Source organism: Rana temporaria, chromosome 6, assembly GCF_905171775.1.
Source record: "Rana temporaria chromosome 6, aRanTem1.1, whole genome shotgun sequence".
Taxonomy (NCBI): Eukaryota; Metazoa; Chordata; class Amphibia; order Anura; family Ranidae; genus Rana; species Rana temporaria.
Window position 1 is genome coordinate 139,953,150 of NC_053494.1, and position 25,332 is coordinate 139,978,481.

The 25,332-nt window shown below is 42.3% G+C and overlaps 1 protein-coding gene across 1 annotated transcript in view; it reads left to right on the forward strand.

The window, feature by feature from the left end:
* Positions 1–6,176: 6,176 nt before the first annotated feature.
* The window catches only part of LOC120943864, a 242,805-nt gene continuing 223,649 nt past the window's right edge, over positions 6,177–25,332 (forward strand). The window contains exons 1-5 of the mRNA XM_040357459.1: positions 6,177–6,329; positions 14,718–14,739; positions 17,202–17,270; positions 21,962–22,092; positions 23,596–23,698. Coding sequence (XP_040213393.1) covers positions 6,265–6,329; positions 14,718–14,739; positions 17,202–17,270; positions 21,962–22,092; positions 23,596–23,698 — 390 coding nt within the window. The 5' untranslated portion in view covers positions 6,177–6,264. The remainder of the gene's footprint in view (positions 6,330–14,717; positions 14,740–17,201; positions 17,271–21,961; positions 22,093–23,595; positions 23,699–25,332) is intronic.

Genomic DNA, 25,332 nt, shown 5'->3' on the forward strand with positions numbered 1-25,332 from the left:
CAAATTAAGGGAGTCCAGTAACCCCCTCCCCCCCCCCAGAACTAGTGTGTGTGTGTGCCCTGAAAATTACTGGGCGGGTCATACAAAAACAGGGTGTGGCTTTGACAGGAAGGGGTGGGTCATTTTTCTATTAGGAGGTGCAGAAATGTAGTCAGGCCTAGGGCAGCACAAAACCTAAATATACTACTGCATATTAGGGCTTATTTAGACTGGATCCGATTTACAGCATGTTTTTATATTGTGGGAGGAAACCCACGCAGGCACAGGGAGAACATGCAAACTCCAGGCAGATGGTGTCACGGGCAGAATTCGAACCAGTGACCCTTTTGCTGCTAGGTCAAAGTGCTATACACTACACCACTGTGCTGAACGAACATGATTGCAGCTGAAAGCATGAGATCTTCTTTTTTTTCCAATACCATGCTTTCCAGCCTTATTGACCCCGCCTCTCTCCATAAAGAGGACCTGTCACACACTAGTCCTATTACAAGGGATGTTTACATTCCTTGTAATAGGAAGAAAAGTGATCCAAAATAAAAAAAAGTGACAAAAAAGTGAAAGAAGAAAAATATGAGGTAAAAAAAATAAATAAATAATGCCCCTGTCCCTAGAAGCTCGCACTCAGAAGCGAATATGCATGTCAGTCCCGCCCACATATGTAAACACCATTCAAACCACACATGTGAGGTATTGACGCGTGCATTAGAGCGAGAGCAATAATTCTAGCCCTAGACCTCCTCTGTAACTCTGAACTGGTCACCTGTAAAAAAAAATCAAGCATCGCCTATGGATATTTTTATGTCCTGAAGTTTGGCTCCATTCCATGAGTGTGTGCAATATTAAAGCGTGACAAGTTGGTATCTATTTACTCGGTGTAACATCATCTTTCACATTATCCATAAAAATTGGGCTAACTTTACTGTTTTGCTATTTTTTAATTCATGGACCGTGGCGTTTGAAAAATTATTGCACAAATACCATTGGAAATCAAATAAAAAATTACCGCCACTTTATTCCCTAGGGTGTCTGCTAAAAAAATATATATAATGTTTGGGGGTCCTGAGTAATTTCCCAGGAACAAAATATAATTTTTACATGAAGGAGAGAAGTGCCAGAATAGGTGCGGTATGGAAGTGGTTAAAGTGAAATAATAAAAGTGAAATATTCCTTTAAATTTCATACAGGGGGGAGGGGGGTATAAGATGCCTGTGAAGCGCATGTTTCCCGTGCTTAGAACTGTCCCTGTACAAGATGTCATTTCTGAAGTGAAAACAAAAAGTAATTTTAAAGTACTCATGGCTATAAAGAATACAGTCATTGCTCATTAAAACTAAAAAAAAAAAAAAATGTATGGGGGTCCCCCCAAATTAAATTACCAGGCCCTTCAGGTCTGGAATGGATATTAAGGGGAACCCCGCCGTAAAAAACAAAAAAAATTGGCGTGGGGTCCCCCCAAATATCCATACCAGGCCCTTCAGGTAGAAGAACACGTCGGGCAAGATGTGGACGAGAAGACCCAAGAAAGAAGCAGAGGAAGAAACCCGAATGAAAGAAGAAAAGAAGATTTTAATTAAAAGATTTGTCAAAAGCCGGCTACTGTCATTTTTAACACTTTGACATTTTTTTTGGGGTGAAATGGTAGAGGTACAATGTACCCCATTACCATTTCACATAGGGGTGGGGCAGGATCTGGGGGTCCCCTTTGTTAAAGGGGTCTTCCAGATTCTGATAAGCCCCCCGCCCGCAGACCCCCACAACCACCGGGCAAGGGTTGTGGGGATGAGGCCCTTGTCCCCATCAACATGGGGACATCCTCCCCATGTTGAGGGCATGTGGCCTGGTGCGGTTCAGGAGAGGGGGGGGCCGCACTCTGTCCCCCCCTCTTTTCTGCGGCCGGCCAGGTTAACGTGCTCGGATAAGGGTCTGGTGTGGATTTTTAGGGGGACTCCACGCCATTTTTTTTTTAAATTTGGGGTGGAGTTCCCCTTAAAATCCACACCAGACCTGAAGGGCCTGGTATGGATATTTGCGGGGAACCCACGCCATTTTTTTGTATTTTACGGCGGGGTTCCCCTTAATATCCATTCCAGACCTGAAGGGCCTGGTAATTTAATTTGGGGGAACCCCTACACATTTTTTATTGTTGTTTTATGAATGAATCCTGTCTGAATTGTCAGAGCCGACGATTCATTATAGCCGCGTGTGAATTTTAAATGCCTTTTTTCCTTCAGAATGTCATTTTGTGCACGGACAGTTCTAAGTGCGGGAAAAATGCGCTATTTCACATGCTGACTTTACACCCCCCCTAGGTACGAAATTTAAAGGAATATTTCACTTTTATTGTTTCACTTTAAGCATTATTAAATTCACTGCTCCCGAAAAAACGGCCGTTTTAAAAAATAAAAAAAGCATTGATACATGTTTCCTGGGGCAGGACTGAGGTCCCCAAACACTTTTTAGGACAAAACTTGCAGATTATCCTTTAAAATGAACACTTTTGATTTCTCCCATAGACTTCTATAGGGAGTTCGGCGCGGCTTTACATATTACTTGCAACGCGCCGGCTGCTACGCTGGTTAATGCGCCTAATTAAGGCTTCACCCGGAGTACTAATTAAGGCATGAACCAGCGCAGCGCACTGACAATAGTAAATCAGCCCCTGTGTCTCTATCTATCTCTCTCTCTCTAACTGTCTGACTGACTTCTCTAACAAAAGCCGGAACACACTACACAAGGCCTTTTATAGTGTGGGGCGTGTACTAATCCCCCTGAGCCATAATTGGCCAAAGCCACCCTGGCTTTGGCCAATTATGGCTGTTGTTTTTTTGCGCGCTGTGATGGGCCAAGCATGCGGGACATACAGCATGCTTGGCCAATCATCAGCGCTCAACGCCGCAGTGAATTATGGGACGTTTTGCGTCACTCGAATTTGGCGCGAACGACCCGTTTTGTTCGAGTTTCGACGAACAATCGAACGACCGATGTTCGAGTCGAACATACGTTCGTATCAAACGTGAAGCTCATCCCTAGGGGCTAACTGCGTGGACCTTTATGGCTCTTCAGGTGCATCCTGAAGTATACATTTGTGCAGGTCTGAGGCATGTTTCAGGAAGCAAACAGACCGTGCATAAATGTACACTATGACATGCATGTGGAGGTCTGTACAACTGGCTGCCCGTCAATGATTTCAACAGGCTGCTTGCATGGATCTGCACGGAACATCTGTGCATTCCACACATGTGAAGATGCCCCCTTCGCAGGGACATTTAGATCGATATGCCTGTGGAAATGAGCCCTAAGTCTCTGAAATGTTTTTATTTTAGCTCTCAGTGGCTGACGTCAGACTGAATACCAGCATATTCTTTCTCAGCTGGGTTACAAAGTACATATATACTGTTTTTACAATTGAAAAATATATTGCGATATATATATATTGGGGTTTTTGGGGTTGTCAGTTTGGTGTATAACGGCCTCCTCCGACACCTTACAACATATTTCTAACATGACCAGGAAGCTATTCGCCTGTGAGCTACTTTACACTACAAGGAACATTTGGTTTTCATCCCTCCATTTAGTTTTTATTGGATTCTCCATCTGTTAAGGCTTGGATGCTGTATGATGATTCTCATTTTTTCAGAGATGAAACAAATATTAAACATGTAGAGTCTTTTCTCCTCAAACATCTGGTGGCTTTCTCACATGATTAATGCATTTTACTATACCATATTTATTTTAATAGGATGTTCATAATTCTAACTACAGAGAACCTTTGGATTATTTATATTCATCTATGCTGAGATCTCGAACTGCCTTCTTAGAACCTTATGGCAAACTTTGTACGCATGTCTGCAGTCTATGTTATTTTTCAGGTTTGCATCAAACCGTATGGGATTCTGATGTAGATACATTCTTTTATAAAACTTCTTAAGATAATATACACCTAAATAAACATATTATGATATCACAACTTTAAATGTTTAAATCTAATTTTCATGGTTTTTTTTAGACATATTTGAATACAAATTTAACGTTGGATTATTATTTTTTTCTAACTGTAAAACTACATTATATAAAATGTTTGATTTCTTATTTGATTACAGCTTTTTTTATTAAATCCTGATTTTATATCCATCATGAACAGTGCTTTTTTTTCAGCAAGAACGCTGGCTGCTGGGGATCTGTTGTAGCTGGGGGGGGGGGGGGGGGTCTATGTTATCATGGGGGTCTATTGTTGCTGAGGAAGTCTGTTGTTACTGGTGGGAGATCTATTGTTGGTGGGGGTGGGTCTTATGTTGCTGGGGGGGGTTAGTTGTTGCTGGGAGAGATCTACTGTTATGGGAGGGATCTATAGTTGCTGACTGCTGGAGGGTCTCTTAATGCTGGCTGTGGGGATATCTGTTGTTGCTGCCAAGGGTCGATAGTTGCTGGGGAGTCCATTGTTACTGGGGGTCTATTTTTACTGGGGGATATTTTTCTGCCAGTGGTCCATTACTGTTGTAGGGAGATCTATTGTTGCTAGAGGTTGTATTGGTGTTTCTGGATGCAAGGGATCTATTTTACTGCTTTTCTTGTTGTTATTATTAAAAAAATTCCATACAAATTACTTGGCACCAAAAAATTATACTTGGTTCTGTATTCTCTATAAAGGGCAGTACTGGAAGGTGGGCAGTACGCATGTTTCAGCTCACGACGGAAAACGTCAATGATGCCGACGGGAGCGTCATTGACGTAAAGTCGTATTCGCGGACGACTTAGGAAAATGACGTAAACGACGGAAAAAGCCGACGCTGACCCGACGCCATACTTAACATGGCATACGACGGACCTTCGTAAACTTGCCCCTCATATAGCAGGGGCAAGTTTACGCTTACGTAAACATCGTAAAATCACTGCGTCGTCCGTGCGTACGTTCGGGAATTTGCGTAAAAAGCTAATTTGCATAGACGACGGGGAAAACGACATCGGCGACACCTAGCGGTGGGAAAAAAAATTACATCTAAGATCTGACAGCGTAAGAGCCTTACGCCTGTCAGATCTAATGGATATCTATGCATAACTGATTCTATGAATCAGTCGCATAGATACGCTGGGCCAGATTAGGACTTACGACGGCGCAAATGGCGTTGCGCCGTCGTAACGCCTTTGAGAATCTGGCCCATAAGCTTTTACCAGAATTTTGGAGCAGCAGTTTGTAGAGGCAGTAAAAGCTCCTCTCCTGAACACAGAAGAATCTATCTATTTATGATAGATCTATCTATCTATTTAATCTGTATAATCATTGTTCTGCGATGCCTATTAAGTTTTGATTTTATTGTTATACCCACTATGCATAGCTCCCAACTGTCCCTGATTTGGAGGGACTGTCTCTGATTGTTCTTGATTTGGAACAATGTCCCTCTGTCCCTCATGTGTCCCTCATTTTGGTCTGATCTATATAGATGTATATACAATGCACTTTTTATCTATCAGAAAGTGTTTTCCAGTGCAAAATATTTCATCTGATTTCTAAATTGCTGCATTTGTAAATTCCAAAAGCCAATATAAAGGAAAAGTAGTGGTAAAAAAAGCACTTGTGGGCTTAACAAATCTTGTTTTTTTGTACAGTTCTCCTTAAAAGGGGTATGACAAGGGGTGTGTCCTATGCCTACATACTTTTGCTAATAGGTGTCCCTCATTCCCATATCAAAAAGTTGGGTGGTATGACTATGTAAAAGATATATGACAGAGAAAATTGAGTATTGTCCATAATACTTTTTTTATTTGCACTAACATACAATTTTCCAGGACAAGTTTTCGGGTATGTCCCCTTCTTCAAGGTACAAGTAGCACTGATTCACAATTATTTCAGCAGAATGTTAAAACAAAACAATTGCACTAATACGGCTACAATCACATCAAGTAAAAGATATATAGAACTGACTATTACGTCTCTATAAATTTAATTATGCATACAGTGCAATATATACACAATATAACAAAAACTGTACATAGACATGCAATAAGTAAATCCAGTCAAGTTTTTCATTTAAAAAAAATATAGATGGCCCACTGCTGGCAATAGTTTATGATCCTGTGCTGGCTTTGTATACAAGTTACATATGGCTATGCTGAATACCAGTTTGAGATTGCTGGCTGTCTGCCCTGCCCTGCAGCTCCTAGGTGACAGGAAGAAAACATTCAGCCTGTTCTTGTAGTAAACAGTCAGGTTTATGTCCTGTGCAGATTTCTTTTCATAAAGCGTGTGAGCCCTAGAAATACCACATTATGGGGTACAGTGCTGAGGATCAATTCTCCCTACAAGCTGGACATTACAGCAGAACTGATCTCAGGTGAGATATGCACATATGATATGATATAATACTGTTTGAATACCTTTTATAAGAGGCTCTAGCAATATTGGATTTTTATTTATATTACGGGGAACGCAATAGGGGGTGGAGAACACACAAAGGTGGTGGGGAACACTCAATATTCTCAAGTGGACAAGCAAGAAATATGGTAACACGATCTTGCTGTAGGAATATCTAATGCTGCGTACACACGGTCGTTTTTCCTCATGAAAAAAAACAGCGTTTTTAAAAACGTCATTTAAAATGATCGTGTGTGGGCTTCACATTGTTTTTCGGCTTCTGAAAAACGACAAAAAAAAAATTCGAACATGCTGCATTTTTTAATGTCGTTTTTTAAAATGACGTTTTTCGGGTTGTAAAAAATGATCGTGTGTGGGCTAAAACGACGTTTTAAACCCGTGTATGCCCAGAAGCGAGTTATGAGACAGGATCGCTCGTTCTGGTAAAACTACCATTCATAATGGAGTAAGCACATTCATCACGCTGTAACAGGCAAAAAAGCGTGAATCATCTTTTTATTAACAAGGAATCAGCTAAAAGCAGCCCAAAGGCAAATAGAACTTCCCCTTTAGAGTGCCGTCGTATGTGTTGTACGTCGCAGCGCTTTGTTCATCATTTTTCAAAAACGATGGTGTGTGGGCAACATCGTTTTTAATGATGAAGTTGGAAAAACGTCATTTTTTGGACATGCTGAAAAATTTTGTTTTTTTCATGCCTAAAAACTACCGGGTGTACGCGCCATAAGACTTATAAGAAGAAAAAAATTCCCTTTTGGGTGCATGTGCCCTCTAATTAGGAGACTTTTAAATAGTTATTAATTTCCTGTCTTTTTATATTAACCATATAAATGACAATATTGAATTTGTTTGTAGTAAATGGTAAGCGTAACAAGTATTGATAAAAAGTTAAAAAATACAAATAAAATAATGAATTAAAAAACGTGGAGCTAAAAACAACTGAACAATTCCACTAAGCACTATTAGTAATATTATTTTTCTTTCTAATAACACATGCTAACATATATGCACAATCCCCTACATGTTGAAATGTATAATAAATTATATGTATATGATATATGGCTAAATATAATGCCTCAAGCGGGTGATAAAAATAGAGCAAAATTACATATTATTTTTATTGTTTCACAAATCTATCATGTATTAAAAGAATACATCAGATCCTCTGTAATGTCATCCTTTTCTTTTTACTGCAACTAATAGTTCCAATATTCTCAGTCAGTGCTGTGATTATTAATATTTTCAAATATTACAATTGTAGAGCATTTATTATTTTCCCACAGAATTTGTATTTAGCTGACACCACCATCTTCTTGGTGATAGTATGTATTCTCCTATGGCCACGTAACCACCATTCTTGGGGTTAGGTAGTAAAACAGCAATTCTTTGGCTGACACTAAGGGCCAGATTCACAGAAGAGATACAACGGCGTATCTCTGATACGCCGTCGTATCTCTCAGAGTATCTATGCGACTGATTCATAGAATCAGTTCCGCATAGATAGCCCTAAGACCTGACAGGTGTAATTGACTTACATCGTCGGATCTTAGGATGCAGTACCTCGGCCGCCGCTGGGTGGAGTTTGCGTCGTTTTCATGCGTCGGGTATGCTAATGAGCATTTACGGCGATCCACGACGGTTTTCGCGTTCGTTACGTTGTCGCTAGTAATTTTTTCCCGTCGCAAATTTACACCTGCTTTAACATGGATTAACTTTAGTCGAGCCATGTTAACCACTTAAGCCCCGGACCAATATGCAGCCTAAAGACCCAAGGTGTTTTTACAGTTCGGGACTGCGTCGCTTTAACAGACAATTGCGCGGTCGTGCGACGTGGCTCCCAAACAAAATTGGCGTCCTTTTTTCCCCACAAATAGAGCTTTCTTTTGGTGGTATTTGATCACATCTGCGGTTTTTAGTTTTTGCGCTATAAACAAAAATAGAGCGACAATTTTGAAAAAAAAGCAATATTTTTTACTTTTTGCTGTAATAAATATCCCCCAAAAACATATATAAAAACATTTTTTTTCCTCAGTTTAGGCCGATACGTATTCTTCTACCTATTTTTAGTAAAAAAAATCGCAATAAGCGTTTATCGATTGGTTTGCGCAAAATTTATAGTGTTTACAAAATAGGGGATAGTTTTATTGCATTTTTATTTTTTATTTTTTTTTTACTACTAATGGCGGCGATCAGCAATTTTTTTCGTGACTGCGACATTATGGCGGACACTTCGGACAATTTTGACACATTTTTGGGACCATTGTCATTTTCACAGCAAAAAATGCATTTAAATTGCATTCTTTATTGTGAAAATGACAGTTGCAGTTTGGGAGTTAACCACAGGTGGCGCTGTAGGAGTTAGGGTGCACCTAGTATGTGTTTACAACTGTTTGGGGGTGTGGCTGTAGGAATGACGTCATCGATCGTGTCTTCCCTATAAAGGGAATGACGCGATCGATGCGCCGCCATAGTGAAGGACGGGGAAGCCGTGTTTACACACGGCTCTCCTCGTTCTTCATCTCCGGGGAGCGATCGCGACGGAGCGGCTATAAACAAATAGCCGCGCCGTGGTCCCGGATCGCTCCCCGAGCGGACCCGACCTCCGCATGTAGCGGGGGGGGTCCCGATCGGACCCCCCACCCGCTAATAGGCGAGGACGTACCTATACGCCCATGTGCCTGTACGTGCCATATTGTGGACGTATATGTACATGCGGTGGTCGGGAACTGGTTAAAGTATAGCCGTCGTTCCCGGGTCGAATTTCAATTTTTTTTTGTTTTGGCGTAAGACGTCCGGGAATACGAATGAATGCTACGCACGTCGCCGTTCTAAAAAATGACGTCACAACGCGCAAAGCACGGCGGGAATTTCTAAGTTGAGCATGCGCAGTACGTCCGGCATGGGAGCGCGCCTAACTTAAATGGTACACGCCCCATTTGAATTGGGCGGGCTTACGATACACCGCCGCAAGTGTACAGGTAAGTGCTTTGTGGATCAGGCACTTACACTGAAAACTTGCGGCTGTGTAACGTAAACGTGTTATGTTGCGCCGCCGCAAATGTACGAGAATCTTGCCCTAAGGTCCTTTGTTGAAGGGCTTTTGTTAAGTTCAAGTGGGTTTTGCATTCCTCCCATGTAAGCCTGCAGGAATGCAAAACCCTTTTGAAGCAAGCCAGATGCAGGTCAGAAGCAGATTAACTGCAAGTCAAATGCACCTGTCAGTAAATTCTGAAACTGCACTGATGCCATTGACAGACCCAAAACCTGCTGACACAGAACCTAAATCCGTCACAGATAAACGTTGCACGATCTGGATAGTTTTGGTCAATTTTCAGATTTAGTGATGACCTCACATCTATGAGGACAGATATCTTTAACAGTGTTGCGTCACAAATGTTTGCAAACGTGTGGTAGAAATAGTTTATAGGTTCTGTGTTGTAGAAATTAAGCGCTAGGAAATTATTGTTATTGTATGGGTGCAGGATGTTAACCACAGTTATGAGAATGAGCATTGACTGGATGGCTGGATGGAACCAGTCCCGTATTCTGTCATCCCTCAATCTTTCCTGAAATAAGCGGCATTGCTGTTTTTTGCCTGCTGTACCCTGATCCTTCCCCTCCTCTCTCTGTTTACATGCACTGGTAAATTCACCCAAACCTTGCATGCATGTTTACTCTGCTTCAAATATTCTGGAGGTTTATCGGTCAAATTCTCTGCTGTCTTTGTACACATTTATTTAATATATCCTTATTCTTAAAGTGATTGTAAAGTCATAGTCCTGATTACCGTAACTGCCATCCCCTTTGTTTTAACAAGATACAAAGTAGTGTTGCTCACGAATATTCGTATTGCGAATATTCGGCTCGAATATGGCATATTCGAGTATTCGCGATATATTTCGAATTTCGCGGTGAATATTCGCTATTCCGAATATTCAAATTTTTTCAATTTTATTTTTAGAACAGATCACATCCTAGAGATCTCCATCGACGTCTTAGGCCCCATACACACGGGAGGATTTATCCGCGGATACGGTCCAGCGGACCGTTTCCGCGGATAAATCCTCTCGAGGATTTCAGCAGATTTTAATGCGATGGAGTGTACTCACCATCGCATTGAAATCCGCGCCGAAATCCTCTGGCGATGACGTGTCGCGGTGAGTCTGTACAGACCAACGGATCCATCCGTTGGGATGGACTCCAGCAGATGGATATGTTGTGCATGTCAGCAAATATTCGATCTGCTGGAATCCATCCCAGAGGACATATATCTGGAAAAAGATCCGCTGGCGTGTACACACCATAGGATCTATCCGCTGAAACCCATTTGCTGGGATTTATCTGCGGATGGATTCTATGGTGTGTATGGGGCCTAAAAGCATTGCTGGTATGATTAGAGACCTTGGGCCGAGTAGCTGAAGCGATCATTTTATCTTGCCGAAAAATCGCAATGCGATTATTCGGCAATCGGAATATCGCGCGATTATTTTCTCTGCCCTTCTTTTGCATCAGAGCCAATCAGAGTTCTCCTACCACAGTTGTCGAAATTCCGCAATCAATTTCGCATTCGCATTTTGCGAAATTTCTATAAAATATCACGAATATTCTGAGCCAATCAGAGGGCTCCTACCGCAGTTGTCGAAATTCCGCAATAAATATCGCATTCGCATTTTGCGAAATTTCGATAAAATATCACGAATATTCTGAGCCAATCAGAGTGCTCCTTCCGCATTTGTCGAAATTTCGCAATTATGTTCGCATTCGCAATAGCGAAATTTCGCAATCATTTCATTTCGATAAAATATCACGAATATTCGAATTTAGCGAATATATGTCATATATTCGACTATATATTCGAGATATATCGCGAAATCGAATATGGCGTATTCTGCTCAACACTAATACAAAGTACTGCATGCCAGTTTTTTTAAAATTCTAAATACCTTTTCTCACAGAACCTCTGTGCTGTCACGTGTCCTCTTCTGCTTTCCTTCCCCAAAGGAATGTGGAGGGAGGGGCTGAGATACCCCTCTGATGTCAGACAGCTAGCAAAGGGAGGTCATGTGATTGCACATCTGTGTTGTGCAAGAAGGTATTTAGGATTAGAATTGGAAAAAAAAAAAACGGACAAACTGTAGTGTGTATATTGATAAAACAGAGGGGATTCAAGTTATTTTTAAATGTTACTTTCAAGCCACAGGGAATAGCAGCAGGAAGAGAGAGGTGGGGAAGAGATCGTCTCATGCACAGGCTTCAGAACTGACAGGTAGGAAGGGAGGGGGAGAGGGAGAGACTGAGAGACTCAGAGCAGAGAGTGTGATGTCATTTTTGAAATCATTGTCATTTTCACAGCGAAAAGTGCTATAAAAATGCACTGATTACTGGGAAAATGACAATTGCAGTGACGGGGTTAACCACTAGGGGGCACTGTAGGGGTTAAGTGTGACCTCATGTGTGTTTCTGACTGTAGGGGGGCAGGGCTGCACGTGTGATGTCAGTGAATGGCGTTCCCTATATCAGGGAACAGACGATCACTGACATTGCCACAGAGAAGAACTGGGAAGGTTTGTTTACGCACACCTCTCCCCGTTCTTCAGCTCCTGTGACCCAACCGCGGGACACCCATCCATCAGACCGTTTTCATCAGACGAACCGATCGAGTGTACGCGGCATTAGTCTTGTAAGGTCTAAGGTCTTCTAAGGACTTCTTAGAGGAAGTGTATAGTAGTCCCTTATCAATCGATAATTTAAGCCATAGGAATTCTAACTCAATAAGTGAATCTGTAGGTCTCATGCCTCTCCAATGAACGGTAACAAAGTATTGCAACTGCTTATAACTCCAGACATCCATAGGAAATGTTCCACATACCTCCCTAAATTCTTCTATTGTGTGCAATTTTCTATTGTTAAGAAATTTGAGACAACTCATGTCCCTATCTGTTGTTTAGGAACCACAAGAATCTTCCCAATGGAAGAAAGGGGAACACTTTTTCTTAATACAATCCTAAAGTATGCATATTGAGGAGGAGGTGGTGTCTGAGAGACCTCTAAAAAGGCATGGGACCCATGGGGCATGGGTCAAGTTAAGACCCACCATAGTGTTTTTAAGTGTTCCCCAGACCTTTTGATGTTTCTAACTAAGTATTTCAGGCCACTACATCTTTTCTTCAAATTAGGTAGGCCCAGTCTTTGTAATGCCGCGTACAGACGGTCGTTTTTTGTGATGAAATAAAACAATGTTTTAAATCATGAAATAAAACGACGTTTTAAATCATGAAATAAAACGACGTTTTTGAAACTTCATTTTCAAAAACGACGTTACCTACACACCATCGTTTTTTCAAAATGCTCTAGCAAAGCGCGGTTACGTTCAGCACTCTTTTCCATTCAAGCTAGCTTCTGAGCATGCGCGGGTTTAAAAACGTCATTTTAAACGTCGTTTTGCCCACACACTATCATTTTAATTGACACAAAAAACTACGTTTTGAAAAACGACACAAAAAATTCAAGCATGTTCGAATTTTTTTTTTGTCGTTTTTCAGAAGACATAAAACGACATTTTCACCACACACGGTCATTTTAAATGACATTTTTAAAAACAACGTTTTTTTTTTCATCACAAAAAATGACCGTCTGTACGCGGCATAAGAATATGATAAGTCAGTCTAGGCTGTTTTTCCACACAAACATTTTGAAAATCTATTTTTGGGGGTAAAGAAAACCTTCGGAAACTCAATAGGTACCATCTGCAGAAGAAACAATATTCTTAATAAGACTTTTATCTTATTAATTCTGCCTAGCCTTCTAAGGTAGCTTTTTTCCAACCTTCGAGCAGGGCCGGCGCTAGGCATAGGCAAGTCAGGCGGCTGCCTAGAGCGCCAGGGTAGGGGGAGCGGCAAAATCCGGATCCCCAGCCACTCGCTAGCCTACTAAGGTAGCTTTTTTCCAACCTTCGAGCAGGGCCGGCGCTAGGCATAGGCAAGTCAGGCGGCTGCCTAGAGTGCCAGGGTAGGGGGAGCGGCAAAATCCGGATCCCCAGCCACTCGCTGGGGATTCGGATCAATAAAATACCTCCTGGACCTGCATTTTTAAAAAAACATGCCTTATGGCGCCAGCCGCCAGGCTAGGGGGCGGTTGCGCCTGTGGAGACATCGCCTCCACAACACTTTTCTTAGCCTGCAGTGCCGACCGTAGCAGCGGCAGTGAGATGAGGGGAGAGAGCCGGGACAGCAGCTGGCCGGAAGTGCTGCTCGATTGATGGTGGTCAGTGGAAATTGAAGCGGCCAGGGTGAGATGATGTCTGAAGCCCTGCATGCAAGTCCGTGCTTGCCGCGATGTCCGATCCCCCCCCTCCCTCCTCCTGGTTGCTTGGGGATCTGTAGTGAGAATGTGAGAAGAGGAGACAGACGGGCAGCAGCGCGGTTCATTAGGTACATTAGTGTAAGCACAGGCAGGATGCTCAGTGCTGCAGCATCCTGCACCCAGTCACAAGAAATTAAAAAATGTACTCTGCTTTTAAGTTTACTGTGCATTGCACTGTGTACAGAGGGGGAACTGGTTTGTGTGTGTGGGGGGCAGATATATATGTGTGTGTGGGGGGGGGGCAGAGTGGAAACTGGTGGGGGGGCAGAGATGTGCAGGGGGGTACAGTGGGAACTGGTGTGTGGGGGGACATATACAGGGGGGTACAGATTGGGAACTGGTGTGGGGGGGCAGATGTGTGGGGGAAACATATGTGCAGGGAGGTACAGAGTGGGAACTGGTGTGTATGTGGAGAGGGGGGACAGATGTGCAGGGGGTACAGAGTGGGAACTGGTGTGGAGGGGGAGACAGGTGTGTGGGGGGGGAGACAGGTATGTGTGTGGGGGGGTACAGAGTGGGAAATGGTGTGGGGGGACGACAGGTGTGTGTGTGTGGGGGGGGTACAGAGTGGGAAATGGTGTGGGGGGGGTTCAGACTGGGGGGGAGACAGGTGTGTGTGTGTGTGGGGGGACAGATGTGTGGGGGAAACATAAGTGCAGGCAGGTACAGAGTGGGAACTGGTGTGTATGTGGGGGGGGACAGATGTGCAGGGGGGTACATATGGGGAGCGAATGGCGTGTGCGCAAGGGGGGGGGCGTCAAAATGAGGCTTCGCCTAGGGTGTCAAAAATCCTTGCACCAGCCCTGCCTTCGAGATCCTGTTTTATCTTTTGGAGCAGGGAAACATAGTTTTCTTCATTTAACCTTGCCAGATCAGAAGTTTGTGTACTTTATGGTAGGTAGGTGTGGTCTTTAAAAAAACCTCATGACATTTTCTGTATTTACAGCTTGTAAAAACTCTCATCCTCCTAATTTTTTTTTTTTTCTAGGATGATTGCATGTGCACTTGGGGTGAGTTATATTTTATCTTTAAGTTAATATATTCATTTATATTATTACTTATTTATTTTCGATACAAAAAATGAACAAATGTACAATTGATATCTGGGGGTAAAAAAATTATTTCAAGTAATGATGTGTTTAAGGAACTTGTGGTTGGACCAAACCTTGGCTCAGATGAACTCTCAAATATGTACCTGTTTGGCAGGAGCCGAACATCATATATAATAACGGAATTACTATCACTAAAATTCCTAGCTTCCTGTTGTCAATGTTTGTTAAGGACACCAAAAGGTGCAGACACAATTTCAAGAAGCTTCTGGCCGAACCTAATCCTGCCATCTACTTTCTTGATTGTAATCACTTCCTCTGATCCACTGTGAGTTGTGGCAAAAAGGATGTTATTAGTTTACCTACTCTTTAAAGTATAACTAAACTCAGGAGCAAAAATTAAATATATTACTGCATACCATGCTTTAGTCGTGTTGGCTGGATTTGTTCTTTTTTTTTTACATGCTAAGAACAAGTACACAAAGACCCTGATGATCTTGTCAGAAATGCGGTCTCCTTGTCACTTTATGGAAGATGAACTCGAAGCAAAGATAATGTGATCTTTCTTGTGTAAAATACTAATCCTATCACCTCCAATGTAATGGAAATGAACACAAGCAGACAAGTCCAGCCTGGGTGGCAACCAAAGTTCCCCTATAAATTTATTTAACCACTTGACAACCGGGCCTATTTTGGCACTTCTCTCCTTCATGTAAAAATCACATTTTTTTGCTAGAAAATTAATCAGAACCCCCAAACATTATATATTTTATTTTAGCAGACACCCTAGGGAATAAAATGGCGGTCATTGCAACTTTTTTCTCGCACGGTATTTGCGCAATAATTTTTCAAACGTCTTCATGAATTAAAAAATAACAAAACAGTAAAGTTATCCCAATTTTTTTGTATAATGTGAAAGATGATGTTACACAGAGTAAATAGATACCTAACATGTCACGCTTTAAAATTGCACACACTCATTAAATGGTTCCAAATTTTGGTACCTGAAAATCGCCATAGGCGACGCTTTACATTTTTTTTACAGGTTACTGTTTTCGAGTTACAGAGGAGGTCTCTAACGCATGCGACGATACCTCACATGTGGGGTTTGAACGGCGTTTACATATGTGGGCGGGACTTGTGTGCATGTTCGCTTCTGCGCTCGAGCTACCGGGGACAGGGGCATTTTAAAAAAAAATAAAAAAGGGTTTTACTTTAATTTTACATCATTTTTTATTTTTACACTTTTTTTTATCACTTTTATTCCTATTACAAGGAATGTAAACATCCCTTGTAATAGGAATCACTGTGACAGGTCCTCTTTATGAAAAAAATTCACCGATCTCATGCCGACAGCCGTGATTGCGGCTTTGTTTACTTCTGGGTACTGGGCGTGATGTCATAACATCGCGCCGGGCCTCCGACAGTCATAGAGATGACATCGCGCCCGGGCCTCCGACCGTAACGTCGCGCCCGGGCCGATTCGCTCTCCGAGCCCCCGATGGCACGGGAGAGCCCGGAGAAGCACCGGATGGCGACGGGAGGGGGGACGTCCCCTCCCGATGCCTATAAGAACGATTAAGCGACAGAACTACCAATTTGATAATTCTTATCATGCAGAGAATCGGCGGCTGAAGACGGTGATATCTGAATGATGCCTGTAGCTGCAGGCATCATTCAGATATCACCGCACAAAGACGATGGACGTCCTCGGTCGCCAAGTGGTGGAGTGTGCATAGACACCCTATGACAGAAATTGTGTTATATCAAAGATTGCCAAGTGAAAATAAAAGGAAAATTAATGAAAGATAATGCATGAACCTTATCTAAGTACTGGTAAGCTGCAGCATATTAAATGTTTGCTTTTAGTTTAGATGCACTTTAAAAGGAATCTTACTACAGCAAGTACCTGTGTTATAAACTTTGACAGGGGTGATCATTCTTTGACTATTTGGTCATGTGATAGTTCTGGGGCAGTCAAATCACTGACAGTAAAACTTATCAGATTAGACTTCTCAGCCCTGGAACTAGTATGCGACTTGGGAATTGCCACTTTAACTCCATGGAATGAAAGATTCTTATAACATTGGCATGAGCAGTAAAGGCAGATGCCCTTTAACGATGCCCCAGCATGATTTTTTTTAGCCCTTTAAATTCCCAATTGCGTAATTCTGACTCCCTGTTTCTGGATGAAGCGGCCTGTCTGTGTAACAGGTCTATATTCTGATTCTGGGTGGGGGAGAGTTTTACCTTTGAAATACTCATTAGGTATTCACTGCCATGAATGTATGCATAATAATTATCTCTTTTTAATGTATGTTTTGTAACTATTTTGTCACGGATAACCTGTTGTCAATATTCTTCAAGATTACAAAAGATAAGGAAAAGAAGACTATGCATTATACATTTTCTTACAATTCTAGTTTCCCAGTGACTCATTAGAGAGTTGTGTTCCATCTGGATCTTTCAACAAAGGAGGAGTCTGCTCCAAGGTAACTTAATCTGTACAAGATCTTTACAGAGAAAATGTAGACATAACACATACTTTGAGATCTTTGCACTTGACCACACCTTCTTTAGTAGTAATGAGGAGCTCCAACTCTGCCATTTGATTTATATATTTTATATTGTGGAGAAAAAAAACAGGAGGAGTGGGAACATCCATTTTGAAGATGGAGGAATGAGGCTTAAAAGAGTTGTAAAGGTTTGTTTTTTATTTTCTAAATAGGTTCCTTTAAGCTAGTGCATTGTTAGTTCACTTACCTGTTCCTTCGATATCCCTTCTAAGGCCCAGATTTACAAAGCACTTACGCCGACGTATAACACGTTACGCCGACGTAAGTGCCAATGTGCGCCATCGTATGTGTGCGGCAGACCCACGAACCAACATGTGCCTAAAAACAGGCTACACCCCTGCCGACGTAGCATGCACACACCGGCGTAGGGTGGGTGCACATATGGGCTGGGCGCATGGTGCTGCTCCCATTGATTAGCAATTCAAACATGCAAATGAGGGAAATAAGCCGATTCACGAACGTGAGTGTGCCTGGCGCATGCTACGCGAGATGCACGTAAGTTGTACGTCCGGCGTATTCCCCATAAATGAGGTGCAACCCGGCAACAGACATGCACAGGTCTGCACCAGGGAACACAAGCCGGCGTATTGTGTGTTGGACATGTGTCTGGCTGGGCGTACGTTATGTTCACGGCATACACGGTGATCCAGCGTAGCTTAGGCAGTTGTGCTGGCGTGGTTGTGAGCAGGCGCAGGGGGGTGCTGTGCATGCATCCACATCACGGCGCATGCGCAGTTCGTGATACGTACCTGTCTGGCGTTCGTCCCATCATTTGCATGGGTTCACGCCCACTTCCACCTACGCCGGCGTGCGCCTTCGAAACCCACGCCACGCTGGCGCAGCGTTGGGAGCACTGGCTTGCTGAATGCAATACTTGCCTCTCCACGCTACATTGGCGTGGCGTACAGTGTTTGCTTTACGGCGGCGTAATGTGCGCCTTGCTCTCTGTGAATCTGGGCCAATTTTTTTTTTCTTTGTCTGAATTTCCTCCTTAGTAAGCTTTCCACCATCATCTGAGTGGTGGAAAGTCAGTCAGAACAGCTTACTGAGGAGAAACAGGAAGTGAGAAATTCAGACAAAGAAAACAAAGGAAAAAAAAAACATTTAGAAGGGAAATCGAAGGAAAAGGTGAGTGAACCAACAATGCACTAGCTTAAAGGAACCTATTTAGAAAATAAAAAATTAACCTTTGCAACCCCTTCAAGGTGGGTGTGAATTAAACTGGCAGGGAAATCTTAGGTCTGCAGGAGATCCAGAAGACTGGGTATGACTCTACCTACCATTCTTCCCCTAGAAGTGAATTATCACTGATCGAGTGACACTATAATGTGAATATTTAACTTTCTATACAACACTAGTACATGATAGTTTGAATGTTTCTGGAAATATTGGTAGCAACACCACTTTGCTTTGTGTCATTTTCAATTAATTGCGTTCACCTACTGTTTGGGTTAGTGTTGAAGCTGAATGGCCAGCATGACAGTATGTAAACTTCTATCTTTTGAAGGGCAATTTTGGCATGAGTATCTTTGTTTTCTCATAAAAGGCTACATTTAAATTGTTTATTCCATCCATTATTAAATCTTAAGGTCTACTCAACAATTGAATCTTAGTGATTAGTCAAAATCAGAACCTTTTAACACACAATGGTTGCCCATTTACTGTACTTTTTGGATGCCAGCACCAGAGTCTGTTGGCTGGAATTCCTCAGCTTCCCACACACACACTGGGGTAGATTCACGTACCTTTAGGCGGGCGTAGTGTATCTCCTATACGCTACGCCGCCATAACTTTGAGAGGCGAGTTTGGTATTTTCAAAGATTTTGCCGCCGAAGTTACGGCGTCGTAGCGTATTAGGGCCGGCGTAAGCCTGCCTAATTCAAATGTTGAAGCTGTGGGCATGTTTTATGTATATTAACTGTGACCCCACGTAAATGACGTTTCAATCGAACGGCGCATGCGCCGTCCGTGGACGTACTCCAGTGCGCATGCTCCAAATGACGTCGGCAAATCGTCATGCTTTTGACGTGAACGTAAATTACGGCCAGCCCCATTCACGGACGAGTTATGCAAATGACGCGTGCCGAGACCATCCGAGTGCCTGCTACAGTGTGTTTGTGTGGTGTCAGTGGGGGGCACATCTGGCAGAGGTGGTGCCTGAGCATGTCGTGCGATGTCATGGTGCAAGGGAGCCAAGCAGGGCAACCGGAGTCTTGTGTGTGGTCTTCAGGATGGGAGCAAGGCAAGCCAAGAGTGGGACTGGAGTGGACTGAAGGGGCCATCTGGTGTGGAGAGAGACTATCACTGTGACTCAGGAGAGAATACTGACATTTTCACTTTTGGAAATGCCAATAAAAACATGGCTGTGCCAGTAAATTTTGGGTGCCGTGTCAGTAAAGTCCAATCTGGTAGGTTGGTAAAACTGCTACTCTCTCCTATTACTCCTTTCCCCCAGGACTGAAACCCTATGTAACTTCCAGGCTGAGCTTACAGAAGGTTGATGATGTTTTCCTCCTTGTCATGAGTTAGTGGAGGATAGAGTGACATCAGTACATAGAGATATTGGGCCAGATTCTCAGACAAGATACGCCGGAGTATCTACTGATACTCCGGCGTATTTTCGAATTTGCGGCGTCGTATCGTTATTTGTGATTCACAAACAAGATACGACGGCTTTTGGCTAAGATCTGACAGGCTTACTGCTTCGTACGCCTTCGGATCTTAGGCTGCAATACTTCGGCCGCCGCTGGGTGGAGTTTGCGTCGTTTTCCTGCGTCGGGTATGCTAATGAGCATTTACGGCGATCCACGATGGTTTTCGCGTCCGTTACGTCGTCGCTAGTAATTTTTTACCGTCGCAAAGTTAAGCCTCGTTTTACATGCCTTAACTTTACACGAGCCATGTTAAAGTATGGCCGTCGTTCCCGCTTCAAATTTTTATTTTTTATTTTTTTGCATAAGACGTCCGGGAATACGAAAGTACGTTACGCACGTCGCCGTTCAAAAAAATGACGTCACTTTGCGCAAAGCACGGCGGGAATTTCCTAACGGAGCATGCGCAGTACGTCCGGCGTGGGAGCGGGCCTAATTTAAATGGTACACGCCCCATTTGAATTGGGCGGGCTTGCGCCGGACGTGTTTACGAAACACTGCCGCAAGTTTACAGGTAAGTGCTTTGAGAATCAGGCACTTATGCTGAAAACTTGCGGCGGTGTAACGTAAACGGGATACGTTACGCCGCCGCTAGTGTACGTGAATCTGGCCCATAGTCCCTGAGATAAGAAAGGAGCTAGCATGTGCTTTAATAATCCATTTTATACACTATACATAATTTTATCGTATTGTGATAACTGCACTAAACATTACTCCACGGTCCCCTTCTAAACACCACAAAGCAAGGAGAGTATGTAAGGATTTAGGCAAGTAAAATGCATTTAGAAAGGTATCCAGCAATTTGTAAATATTTTTTAAGTTATGCTATGTTGATAGGAACATGTAAGAAATATAAAATAGGTGTTATTCCAATTTGTTTGCAAAAGTGGAATTACCCTTTAAATGAAATATTATATAGGTGTACACTTATAACTTTATCTTGAAATATATAACTCTTGATCACTATTTTAAGATATAAAGACATGAGAATCTATTTCCTGAGTTTAAACACAAAGGCCGGGATTCACAAAGCACTTGTGCCGACGTATCTCAAAATACGCCGCGTACGTGCAAATATGCGTCGTCGTATCTGTGCGCCGGACCCACAAACTAAGATACGCCTAAAAATAGGCTTCATCCCGCCGATGTAACTTGTCTACGCTGGCGTAGCGTGGGCGCATATTTAGGCTGGACGCATGTGGCGCTCCCATTGATCAGCCATTCAAATATGCAAATGAGGAAAATACTGCGATTCACGAACGTAAGTGTGCCTGACGCAGGCTACGAGTGGTGCGCGTAAGTTGTACATCCGGCGTAAAGTTAAGCCCCATAAAGGAAGTGTAACCCAGCAGCAGACATGCAAAGGTCTGCACCAAGGAATACAAGCCGGCGTATTTTACATAGTTTACATTGGACGTGAGTCTGGCTGGGCGTAGGATACGTTCATGGCGTAGGCAGTGATCCGGCGTATCTTAGGCAGTTGTTCCGACGTGGTTGTGAGCATGCGCAGGGGGATGCGTCCACGGCACGACGCATGCGCAGTTCGTTAAACGTACTTGTCTGTCGCTCGGATCATCATTTGCATGGGGTCACGCCTCATTTGCATGGGTTTGCATGGGTCAAGCCCACTTCCACCTACGCCGGCCTGCGCCTTCGAAACCTACGCCACGCCGATGCAGCGTGGGGAGCACTGGCTTCCTGAATTCCATGCTTGCCTCTCTGCGCTGCGTCGGCGTGGCGTACATTGGTTTGCGCTACGGCGGCGTAATGTGCGCCCGCTCTCTGTGAGTCAGGGCCAAAGAAATTATCCCTAAATAAAATTGATATTAAGTTATGAAACATAACAAAGGAAAAAAAGACTGAAGCATCTGAGATAAATTGAAAGTCTATGTAGATGCTATAAAAAGGTGAAATATATTAGTTTAATTTCCTAATTTGTACTATAATTTCCATTAGGAACTGCGAAGGCTTTTGGATCTGGGCTATTTCACGTCTGCTTTTCATTTTACTTACAACATGAAGAGTGGTTTATACACTGTAAAGTTGATTCTTAAGTGCCTTGATCTACTTGATAGACATGCTCTCAGGTAAGTTACCATTGATACTGATTAATCTTTTTCACATAGTTGGCCCTTTTAGCAATGTATTATACTGTTTGCCTGTAGTTCAGCTTTAAAGCAGTGCAAGGAGCAAAAAATCTATCCAAAAACAATTAGATATAAATGTTTTGCTCAATATACACTAAGCTGCACGAAAAGCATACTGCTGTTTCTATTAGCCTTCCAATACTGGACACCATTGCTCTTTGACAAATATCTTGTAATTATTATACAGGATTTATATATTGTGCAGCACTTTACAATGTAGAGGGGGGACTGCACAATTACAATACAGTTCAATATAGAAGGAATAGGAGGGCCCTGATGATTTTAATGTATAACATATTAAGAGTATTTAAAGCGGGGGTTCACCCGAAAATAATTTTTTTAAAATTAGATTGAGGCTAATTACGGGAAGCAGAATCGGGTGTTTTTTTTTAAATCAATGCAGTACTTACCGTTTTAGAGATAGATGTTCTCCGCGGCTTCCGGGTATGGTCTTCGGGACTGGGCGTTCCTATTTGATTGACAGCCTTCCCACGGTACAGCGCGTCACGAGTCGCTGAACATCGGTGCGGCTCTATAAGGCGCCTGCGCACCGATGTTCGGCTACTTTCGGGAAACTGGTGACGCGCTGTATGCGACGGTCGGAAGGCTGTCAATCAAATAGAAACGCCCAGTCCCGCAGCCCATACACGGAAGCCACGGAGAACATCTATCTCTAAAATGGTAAGTACTGCATTGATTTTAAACAAAACACCCGATTCTGCTTCCCGTAATTAGCCTCAACCTAATGTTAAAAATGGATTTTTTGGGTGAACCTCCACTTTAAAAGAGCTTTCAGCTGATATTAATCAGGAGGAGTTAAACTTAACCCATTTGTTTATTTGATTTCACAACAGTACAAATCCCTAGTAGTATTCTATTTAGAATTCCAACACACTTGATTTGATTGCGCAGTTCAATATGCTTAAAAAAAAGATGATAGCAAAGTCTATTTTTGGACCACCTTAACATATAAATTGAAGTCCTAGTAAAGTTTGCACAGGAGGTGAAACAAAAAAGAAAACCCAATAAATTGTTACTGTCCATTTTCACAGTTTGTACGGACAATTTATAAAGCGAACACATGTTTTGTAGGACACAGAGAGACACTATGTTCCAATGTTCAACAAGCTAGGTCATGATCTTTGAAGGTCTTTCTTCTTGCCTTTCTTAAATGTCATCAAATTTAGTTCCTTTTTCCAAGTTGATTGGGCCAATATAGCAAAGCAGAAGCACAACTGCCTAAAGGTCTGGGAGCACTTCAACTTTTTCATCACTCCCTCTTGAACAGAGATTTTAGAAGTTCATTGTGCTAGATGTGAGGGAAATAACAGGCTAGCAGGGCTGAGCTTTAGGTTAAAGGGAAAAAAAAATTATGTGTTACAATTGGTACATGCAACAATTTATTATTTTAAATAAAATGTAATGACCAGTTTTTACCTATAGCTTTCATGATATACGAGAGGCAAAAGTGGCCTTTTCTGCATATGAACACATTGATCAGAAGGGGGTTAGATCAGACACCAATATCCTGCTGAAAGTTATTAAGGTAAGTGGTAACTTAATAACTCAAATTCAACTTTAATGATATAATGTTATATACATAAGAATATATTACTCATTAGTTGGGTCCTACAGAATACAAAGTATATTACCCTATTCTGAAAGTATGATAAAAAGTGATTTTTTTAAAAAAAAGCCTTCATTCTTTTTTAAATGCACAAAATATAACTGGATACTAATATTTATGGGCAAAGTTGATCCAGGGAATATCTGATTGCCTCCTGGGGGATCAGGAAGGACATTTTTCCCTCCACTGGAGCAAATTGTATCATGCTTTATTGGGGCTTTTTTTTGCCTTTCTCTTGGTCAACTGTGGATATATGATTGTGTATATGGAGATTTTATAATTGTGTTTGTAGTTTTCAATTTCTGTTGGTTGGACTGGAAGGACTTTTGTCTTTTTTCAACCAGACTAACTGCGTAACTGTTATTTTGCTAAGCTACTGATATTTCCTGTTCAATGTAAACAAGAGTTGCAAAACTAAAGAAACAATATGAGCCCTATTTATGTCTATATATGTCCATAAATGCCAATTTATGTCAATATATGTCCAACATATTGTATATGAATCAAATATGTCAATTAAAAAATACAAAGTAACCAAACTCAATAGGAGTAAATTAATTGCTTGTTTTAGTGAAGGATACTGTCAATGCTTAAAGGAGAAGTACAGCCAAAGCTCATTTGGCTGTACTTCTGCTGTGGATCTCAGGAGTGCAGTTGGTTCTGCACTCCTGTGACCTGTTTTCAGCAGACAGTGTGCTGAAGCCTGCTGTTGGCAAATGTCACAGGGCCAGTCTAGGCTCAGAAAGTATTGCGACACTATGGTCGGGATCTGCCCAGATCCCTGGACCGGCACCAGGCTCAGCCTCTCAGCGAGTCGCTGAGAGCCTGAGCCAGCCGCTCCCACCCCCTCCACAGCCCAGCGCTCCAGTAAATGTCAGGGGGCAGTGCAGAGAGCCGCTGACTGACAGTCACCAGCTCTCTGCTCACGGAGCTGTGAGAACCAAACGATTAATGGTATTTGATCGCTCAATTCTCAGTGTTAGAGACGGTGGGGGACAGATGCAGCATCAGACTTACATACAGTATCTCACAAAAGTGAGTACACCCCTCACATTTTTGTAATATTTTATTATATCTTTTCATGTGACAACACTGAGGAAATTACATTTTGCTACAATGTAAAGTAGTGAGTGTACAGCTTATATAAAAGTGTAAATTTGCTGTCCCTTTTAATGTCTAAACCGCTGGCAACAAAAATTAGTACACTCCTAAGTGAAAATGTCTCAGGTGTGAATGGGGAGCAGGTGTGTTAAATTTGGTTTTATCGCTCTCACTCTCTCATACTGGCCACTGGAAGTTCAACATGGTACCTCATTGCAAAGAACTCTCTGAGCATCTGAAAAAAATAAATGTTGCTCTACATAAAGATGGCCTAGGCTGTAAGAAGATTGCAACGACCCTAAAACTGACCTGTAGCATGGTGGGCAAGACCATACAGTGGTCTGGTCCAATACAAAATCTAATACTTCTCTTTTAACATATATTAAATAATCACAAGATAGAAAACTACCTATCGTAAATGCATACTACCTATCGTAAATGCATATGTTGTT